The 9,812-nt window shown below is 41.0% G+C and overlaps 1 protein-coding gene across 2 annotated transcripts; it reads right to left on the bottom strand.

The window, feature by feature from the left end:
- Nucleotides 1-2,486: 2,486 nt before the first annotated feature.
- On the bottom strand, nucleotides 2,487-8,945 carry ZNF706 (zinc finger protein 706). Of its 2 annotated transcripts, none has more exons than XM_024572272.3 (4): nucleotides 8,675-8,945; nucleotides 5,303-5,439; nucleotides 3,464-3,571; nucleotides 2,487-2,798 (listed from the first exon to the last, which is right to left on the bottom strand). In XM_024572272.3, exons 2-3 carry the CDS (start codon nucleotides 5,435-5,437, stop codon nucleotides 3,476-3,478), a joined length of 231 nt encoding a protein of 76 aa, XP_024428040.1. In that variant the 5' UTR covers nucleotides 5,438-5,439; nucleotides 8,675-8,945; the 3' UTR covers nucleotides 2,487-2,798; nucleotides 3,464-3,475. The 2 variants fall into 2 exon arrangements, with proteins under 2 accessions (XP_024428040.1, XP_045037610.1); XM_045181675.3 differs by lacking the exon at nucleotides 8,675-8,945 and adding an exon at nucleotides 8,291-8,611.
- Nucleotides 8,946-9,812: the final 867 nt, after the last annotated feature.

Raw genomic sequence — 9,812 nt, 5'->3', positions numbered from 1 at the left:
ACACAACCCCCTAGTGTTGATCTTCATTGCTATACACTCCAAAAATTATGTATCTCTGACCAAAACTAAACCAAACCAAACCCAAAACCACCACAAAAATGAAAATCTAGCACAAATGAATTCAGATTCAGTATTTTAAATGTTGGTAAATTCTACCTTATTCATGTGATATACATCTCATAATTGAATTATGGTGTAACTAATTAGCTATTATGGTATTTTAAATATAAAACCAAAAGTGTTATCTCAAATCTGAGTCAATGTTATAAGGACTTATCTATCCAATTCAATTAATGGACCTATGGATATTTTTAATATTATTTTATATTAATAGGCAATTACTTTCCTCTTCCAACAACTTAGTACACATTCTACAGAATGAGGTTTCAGAACAACATGCTTCCTTTCATTTCTAAGAATATTCTATAGATCCAAAATAGACTACAGGAAAAACAATGAGAAATGAAAGAAATCTCATCACCCTTAGAACTACTCAGGAGACAATTCTGAGTTGAGAATGGGAAAAAAAAAAAAAAAAAGGGAAGAGGCAATATAAAAACCCCTAACATGTAGAAGAAATTAGACTAGTTTGGTTTTCTTTAACATCTCCTTTAATAAGACATTACAGAACACAACTGAGCCCCGTGTGCAGGTTAGACAAGGGGTTGCAGGTCCATATGAAGGGGAATAGAAACAAGCTGAATCTTAACCCCATTCCTTTTGGCAACTATTGGAAATACAGAATACAAACGGACCAATTCTCTCTCAGTGTATTTCATCAGGTCTTTGAACACCATAACAGTTTTATAATGAACTTTGCTGTAATCTGTTAAAGAATCTTCGAATTAAATAACGAGGATGTTTAAGAATTTAAATTTTCCCCTTATAGCAGATTTAGCTCAAACACAATAAAAGGGGATTGTACTAATAATCCTCACACAGAGGATGAGAACTGATGTCCTACGCAAGATCAATGCAGCTAGTCCTATCACTGAGATAGAGTTAAATATGATGTCCTCAGCCGTTTATAAAAAAGGGTTAAATACAAGAACGACAAGCTTTTATTCTGAATCAGTCAGTAAAACAAATGAAAAAAAAATAACCCAAAACTTGTGAATGGTTTTTAAATGATTTGTTACTAAACATAATATGCTCATAGCACTTTAAAACCTTTAAATTGTAATTTAACCAGAACTTCTGTAATACCCACCACAAGCAATTAGGCAAATTCTAATACTCTGGTAATCAACATATAAGGAAATAACATTAAATCTGAAACTTAGGAAGTTAAATACATGAAAAAAGTCATTATTTTAAAGTAATAGTATAGGAATAGGAATTGCTAAGAAATTATCACCGCTGAAGATTTTCCTCAGAAGTATCTTATTTAAACTTACAATGAAAACAAACACGGTGGGCAGAATATGCACAGCTAAAAAACAAATGCAGTGATGAGTTACAGCAGAAAGGAGGGATGCATTTTTAAATCCACAGGATCAGATTTGTGGCTCTAAGCAATTACTGGTAAATAGTTGAGTGTTCTTCCCATTATATTAACTTTAAAATTTAAACTGAGTTACAGCAGTTTCACTCGTAAAGTTAATAGCTAACCAAAGCAAGTTAGAAGAACCCTAAAATTAGCCTCCCTTAACTGGGTAGGATTTACTACATCCATCTGAACCAACCCACTTCCCCATTCTTGGAACCAAATGAATGTGGATACTGGCCTATTTTAACACTTTTCTAGTTCAGACGGAAGTCATATTATACACAGTCTTTGATTTTAGGAACCAGCACAAAGTAAACTCCCAAAATCAACAACTCAAAAAGAAAAGAAGGGAGAAGGTTCTGGGAATTAACCCAGCCACAAGTAATTCCAATCTTCCGGTTAATGTAAAATCCATTGATCAAATTGCTAATAACTTCCAAAAACTTCAAAATTATGAGTTTCAATAACAAATTAAAGAATTTGAAGAATGTTCAAAGAATCCAGCATAATTTATGAAAGATAAATCTTTACTAGTTCACATATGTTCCATCATATTTTGTAATAAATGATTAGGCTTACTGATTATTTCATCACGGCATGTATTTCAGAATCTAGTTTTTCAGAGAGACTCACTAACGATCCAACCGCTTTAGGAATGTATCACTTATCTACTGGGCATACCTCGCTGGCATCTACAGCCAAGTTATACAGCAAGTTGAAATATTCCAACCTCAAACACATGAAACAATCAGAGGACAAAGTGACATATGATTGCAATATACTAAGGAAGCAGGTAAGTCATTCCTCACCTAGGCAGCTGCCAATAAAACCATGTACACAAATTTAATAAATGAGTCTGCTCTAGTATAACTAACGAACCTGCCACTGAGCTGAGAGGGAGATAAGAATTGCGCTTGCAATTCTAGCTGATGAATTCATTACATTTTTATAAGGCAAATAATGTGAAAAGTTAGAACAGAATTTCTAGAACCAATGATCCTGTGATGTTGTAAAATCAAAGTACTACTTTATTAAATGAGTTATTTTACACAATATGAACATCAATATAATTACAATTGTAAAAAATTTTTTTATAACAAGGATGGACTGATTTTCAGATTTCCAAATTAGAGTCAACTGTACATTTACACAGAATTGTCTTTGCATGAAGCCCAAAGGGAACAGCATAAAAATGAGTGTTTCTGTAGCCCCTTTATTTTTGCTGATCAACAGTTTGTTAGAAAAGCAGCTGCAGGTTTGTTACCTAAGGTCTGAGACAGTAGAAGAGTCAGAGGTGTCATGAATTCACCTATAAAACATAAGTAAAATTTTCTGTGAAGGAAAGCATTGCACAAATGCAACTTACAAACATTTCAAATGTCTAAGAAAAAAACCACAACACGCTTAAGCTCTCAAGTTAGTCTGATATATCTGTCAATGGGATTTTATAAACAGAACTTTGATTAATTTACTCAAAAAAGAATTCTCACACCACTACCACCATCACAGCTATTTAGGAGGAAAAAACAAACAAACCAAAAAACCCCGATCACACAGAAAATCTAAGCTGATTATTTTCGAGCAACTACTGTTAAGTAAAGTACCTGCAAAAGGCTCTCAGGAACATCGGTCTGCTCCATTTCTCTGAGCAAGACCCTCAATACCTTGGCAATAATTACGCTCTTTAAGTTGACAAGTGTCGTCCATTCTTGGACCAGAGCTGGCCAGCATCCCTTCAACCCCCCATTTCTGGCTACAGTAGTAAGTAGAACTTTCATGTAGTTAGGAACTTCTATTTTATTAGGATATGGTCAGAGAAAGTGGACTTTTAACAACTGTTAAACATTAACTTAAAAAGGGGAAGCAATCAAGACTCAGCTAGACGGTAAAACCAATTTCACAATTATGGAAGACAATTTTGTTCTTGAATACAAGGCCTGACATTAACAAACCATAAGAAAAAAGGTCAATTACCTGTAAACAACTTTATGCCTGAACATCAGCCAATTCTGGAGGAAGTGGAGTCTTAGGATGCTTGCTCTCAAAGTGCTGCTTGAAGGTCTTAGGGTCTGGCATTTGTGTCTAATTACAAAAATTGTACAAAAAAAGAGACCTTATTAAAAAATGACCATATAATAAAGAAATGCCTATCATATTCCCACATTGCATGTAGGGGTGGGTCACAGAGAATGAAGTATTCTGCTCAACTAACAGCAAATAGATAGCTTGTACTGAACTATTCTTATGTTAAGCATGTTACCAGAATTCTCACTGAATTTTCACAATAATCTTACGTTAATTCCTACTACCCTCATTTTACATGATAGGGAAACAAAACCCTAAAAAGCTTAATTTGCTCAAGACCCATGCTTTAACCTAGCACTAGGTACTGCAGCTCTCAAATACTGTCCTATCTGATACTGACTTCCCTGGGCAAGGACCTTCAATTATTAGTTCTTTAGAATACTCGATTAGGCAAAACATAAACGTTTTTTGTTGTCTTGAGTTTTTGAATATGTGAACTACTTTAGTACTTTTAAGTCAAAGTATTTATCAGTAATTTTGTGATTTTACTTTTACCCTGCTTCTCTCCAAATAGAATCTGAAGCTGCTCAATTTCATTATTTTGAGTGTATCAAAGCTCAATATGAACAAGATATTTAATGTAATACATCTCTCTTTTATGTAGTTGGGAACTTTTATTTCATCAGTAATGACTTCAACAGATAACCCAGGAATCATGTATTATCAAGATCCCTTCCCATCCATACCACCAATCTCACCACGTATATTTCCTTTGGAACTTCTATGTGCTAACTTCAAGGGTGGCGAGCTTAAACAAATGGAAAGAAAGAGCCTCTGGCCTGAAAAACTGGTTTTGTCCAAAGAGTGGACACTGGAGCTGGACTACCTGGGTTTAGATCCCAGCTTTTCTATGTACTAGGTAGGCAACCTGTGCAAATTATTTAATTCCCATGACTCAACTTATTCTTTTATAAAATGACTATAATAAAAGTACTTTTTCTCATTGGGCTGTTGTGTGGATTAATGGGCTCATACAGGTACGCCTGGTTTAGTGCCTTGGTACACAGTAAGCACTCAATAGCAGCTGCTATGACTCTTCTTCAGCTCTAATAAAACACACGTGAACAGACTCCACATAGTTTTATAGACATCCTAAAAATGGACTTAGTGAAAGAAAAAAAAAAAAACAATTGTATAATGAGTCTTATTCACTGGTATCTTACGTAGTTTAAAATTAAACTGACTTCTTAATGTAGATCTGACTTTTTTTTTAAAAGATTTTATTTATTTATTTATTTTTAGATGGGGGAAGGGAGAAAAGAGAGGAAGAGAAACATCAATGTGTGGGTTGCCTCTCCCGTGCCCCCTACTGGGGACCTGGCCTGCAACCCAGGCATGTGCCCTGACTGAGAATTGAACCTGCTACCCTTTGGTTCGCAGGCTGGCACACAATCCATTGAGCCACAACAGCCAGGGCAGATCTCTGACTTCTTCACAAAGTTCAAAGTGTATTGTTTCACCTTAAGAAGGCATCTGTATTCACCCTGAGGAAAGGGACTTTGCTTTGTTCATTCCTTTCCAGCATCTGGAAAACTGCCTGGTTACAGGAGCCATTCAATTAAAATATTTGTTGAAGGAAGAAAGATGGATTCATAAAATAAGCAGTTCTCAAATCTACTATTTTAAGTAAAGCATTTATTTTGACATGACTGCAAAATTTTAAGCTATACAAACCAATCTTTAAGGAAAGAACTGTCCATGGGAAAGCTGTCTTTCAATTTCCCTTACCCTACAGACAGTGCACGTATATATTAAGGCAGCTTTGGCAGCAGCCTTTTGGTCATGCCCTTGTTTCTTCTTTTGTCCAGCTTGCTTTTTGGCATTTTTCTGCTGAGACTGAATCTTCTGCTGTCCACGAGCCATATCTAAAAAAAAAGTTGAGGCATTAGAGTAATTTATTTACTTTAATACGGAGTAATCTAAACATGATTAACAATCTCAAAATTGATGGCTTAAGTTTCAGAGAAACAGTTATTAATCAAAGTGTATGGGTTTTCAAATTCTCCCATACAATGCTACTAGAGAGTAAATTGGTACAACCACTGTGGAAAACTGTCTGCAGTTGTTTATAACCTAACAATTCCACGTGGTATGCATGCAACAAAAATGCAAATGTATGCACACCAGCGATTTTCAACTGGTGTGACCTAAGAATTTTTAAAGCATGCAACACCTGACTATTAAGTCAGGGGCACTGACCTCTTTCCCCTTAGATGGCCAAATAAAAAATGACAACAGCCAACACAACAATGGCCATCCAGTGTGAATGCATCACAATCACACCTATTTTTTCTGTCTGATCAGCAAAAAATATAGTTTTTGGTGTGCTGCAGAATTTTAGTAATTAGTTTTACACGTGCCATGAGATGAAAAAGGTTGAAAACCGCTGATGTACACCAAAAGACAGAGTACAAGAGTGTTCAGAGCACTTGTTTCCAAAACTGGAAATAATCCAGATGTCTATTAGTAGTAAATGGATGTGTAACTTGTATGTTTTTACAATGAAATACTATGCAGCATTCAAAAAGAAAAAAATTATGTCACACGACTACAACTCAGTATTAAAGGAAAGAAGTCCAATACAAAGAACATATGGTATACAAAGTTCAAACAGGCAAAGCTAATAATCTGGAAGGCAGTGACTGGGAAGAAAGGGCATGCGGGGGATTTCTGGGGAGCTGATGTTTTGTATCTTGATCTGGGTAATGGTTATACAGGTGTGTACACTTGTAAAAATCACTGAGCTATCCACCTAAGATTTCTGCACTTTACGTAATCTTCAAGAGTGTACCAAAAAGTTTAGCCTCCTTCTCCAATCATTTGTTTGGTCACTCTGTAAAGGTGCATTCCCCTTCCAGTACTCACTGTTGTGACCTGACACTCACAACTTGAGCAGAAATAAGAGCTGTCACCTAACGTCGCTCTAAAAGAGGTAACAGAAGCAATGGGAACTGTTCTCTTGAACACTAAGGTTTATAAAACTAAATCTTTCTTGAAAACTGGCCTTTGCTGGACAATTATTAAATAAGATTAAATTAGTTCCCAGTTGAGAGAACAAGCCTTACTAAAGGGTAAGAGTACTTATAAAAATGAAAGACACCATTTTCTACCACTGGTGGACTGTAAACGTTAAACTTTTAAATCAGGCAGGACATACACACACAGTGGGATCTACCTCTACGTCACCAGAAAGGAGTGCTGACTTTTTCTCCTGACTGGAACCCTAACTACTTTATGGATATGAGGTCAAAGCATTTCATAAACACCTGAGCTTCTCCCAAAAAGAAAACGGGAAACTGAAAAAAATACACCAATGGGACAGGTTCCCTCTAGCATTAAATACTGAGCTGAAAGTCAAATAAAAAACAGAGGATGATCAGCGCTTTTCTAGGAAGCCAGTTGGATATTTAACAAATTACAAAAATGTTCAGTATGCAAGCCTAACGTAAGAACCTGTTTTTACCAAATAATGGTAAATATTACCAGAGGTGTTAATCCTTAAACTTCCATTTTTGAAAAAACCCAATTCCAAGCCAAATGGAGTCATTTTTTGGAAAGTACGTTTGAGTCCAAACGTTATGGCAAGCGCACAAACCTATTCCTATGGAAACAGATTTGGGATACTGCCATATTATTCAGATAGGAGTACTGCGGTCGGTATTCAGTGTTTACGCACTGAAATGTTCCTAATGTCTCAATGTCCTAGTATCAGTACCTCGCCTTAGCACACTTCAGTCCTCTCATGCACCTGGACTCTTCCATGCTACGTATGTTAATACGCTGACTGTGTGGGTAACCTCTTGAAAAACTGCAGTCCACTAATACAGAACTTTGATAGCTACAGGTTATCAGCTTTTTGATGAGCAGTGTCATTAGATACACATTACTTTTTTACTTTTGTATTTAAGATTTCCCCTGAAATATAATATGGCACAATAGATTTAACTTACTTCCCACTGTATTTAAAAACTAACAACAACAACAACAAAACCCCATAAAAGCTTTGTAAGAGACGGTTGCTTTTGCTTATTTTTAAAACAGAAACCTTAATACCAGGTAAAGGAAACAGTCTGAATTCGTGGGGTAGGCTCCTAACGTGTAACAAATAACTGCCCTGATTTCCTTTCTGAAAGCAGAAATGCAAACGAACAAACCACCTGCTTTTGGGCAGTTCAGGGCTTGCTCCCAAGCCAATCGAATTTTCTACAAAATCTTAAGCATAACGGCTCCTTGATTAAATGGGACAAACTGAGGGGCAAGAAGTCATTTACAAATACCTAAAAGCTGTTTTTTAATATAACAGTATGGTTTTCTGAAGAGGTTGAAAAGAGGGAAGTAGTAAAAAGAATAACGAGTTCTTTTAAAATGAGGAGCTCTTTACAGGAGGCAACAAGTAAGCACTGCCCGAAAGATTCTATTAAAACCAAAACCGGAATGAATAAGAGAAAATTTTGGATCCAGGAAGTAGGATCATCCTCCATAACCACTGAAACGTCGAAGAGGCCCGTGCAGAGATCAACATCAGACCCTAGATTTTAAATACATCCTTTTGGGGAGGGGAGAAGATGAAAACACCAGGACTAATGTCTATTTCACCCAACACTTCACTGACCGCAGCTGCGGACTAGCCCACCTTCCTTCCCAACCCGCCTCTCCCGCCTCGGGGAGCCCTCTCTCCTCTTCCCGGCCACTAAGGGCCATGCAGCCCCCACCTACCCTCCACTCCTCACCGACCCCGGCCCGAGACGCGCCTACTTGAGGCCTCAGCTGCCCGAAACCCGGCACCTTCGGCAACGGGGAGCCCCGGCGTCGAGAAAACGACCAGCTGCTGTCGCCAGGGGGTAAGGTTACCGCTCAGCTCCCGCGGCTGGCCTGCGACCCGGCCACCTGCAGGGCCTGGCAGGCGCCCGAGCTTCCCCTCCTTTCCAAAGCCCGCGCCGGGGCAGGATTAGCCCGGCGGCCCCCGGGGAGGCGGGGTAGGCCAGCAGCCCCTCGCGACCCCCGGCGACCTCCCACGGTTCCCGCCGACCTCGCCGGTGAGCGCCCACCCCGGTTCCCCGGCGTCCTGCGGGCGTTAGCGCCGCCCCCACAACCACTCACCCGGGCCGGGACAGTCTTGCGTCGGAGAGACCGCGCAGTGCGAAGGGGCCGGAGGAGGTGGCCAGAGGGAGAGGAAAGGGGAGCACGACCAGCACCGCTTTGGCCTCCTGCACCCGCCTAGGAGGGGAAAGAGGAAAAAGCCTGAAGCACAACAGCTTGCGCCTCGCACCCGCCGCCGCGCGCGCACCCGCCGCCGCCTCAGTCTTGGGGAAGGCCACTAAGCCTCGTGCCCGCGCACGCCGCGCGGCTCTCCCAAAAGCCCCAGGGCCCTCCCGCTCCTCCTAGCCCCCGCCCACTTGCCTTCCTGCAGCTGACTCCTCCCCGCCCCACGCCCCGCTCGCAGGCCTGCGCCTTTTCCGGTCGTGCTGGCCAATGGCTGCGCTCCCCTATTACATAAGACCGGGGGGCGGGGCCTGGCGGCGACTGCCGGCCCTGTAAGCTGGGAATTGCGGGGTACGTCGTCCTCTGTCCCGGCGCCCCGCCTCTTCCCCCCACCCTGCTGTATCTGGGGCCCTTCTGTGGGCCCTAGGATCCGCGTGATCTCGGTCCTGGTGGGTGACGGCTCGCAGCGTGTTTCACAAGTCGCTCGCTCACTCACTCGGGCGGCGGCCAGGCCTCAGCCCCAGGGTCACTTCTCTTGCGCCTCCTGGTCCGCGGCCAGGGGAGGGGCCGGGACTAGAGCGCCGGGGCGACGGGGGTCGCGGCCTGGGGAGCCCGCCACCAGTGCACACTGCCGCCCAGCTCTCAGCGAAGCCGGCGGACTGGGCGACCATTGCTCTCTTACTGGGCGCCCTTTACCTCATTCCCACGGAAACCCCCGTTACTTGACCTATGTGAGGTTTTCAGTGATTGGCAAGGTAGAGCCTGACAGCCTCAGTGATAATTGCCGGCTAGGCCTCCCTGACCGGTTCAGGCTGACTGCTGACAAGATACTTGGTTGCTAAAATTTGGGAGTTGATTTTTTAGTGCGTTTTGATTTACAGGCCACAATATTTAACTTCCAGTCTACCAAGAGCCATAGTGATATATGCTGACTTACCTGGAAACATCATGTGAGACAGTGATTTTATTCTGCCTCTTCCCGACCCCCCACACACACATAGGTTTGTAGTTAGATCTAACAACAGCAGCAAAAAAA

Source organism: Desmodus rotundus, chromosome 8 (genome assembly GCF_022682495.2).
Source record: "Desmodus rotundus isolate HL8 chromosome 8, HLdesRot8A.1, whole genome shotgun sequence".
Lineage (NCBI taxonomy): Eukaryota > Metazoa > Chordata > Mammalia > Chiroptera > Phyllostomidae > Desmodus > Desmodus rotundus.
The sequence above is the reverse complement of the archived record's forward strand: the minus strand, read 5'-3'. Positions and strand labels throughout refer to the sequence as shown.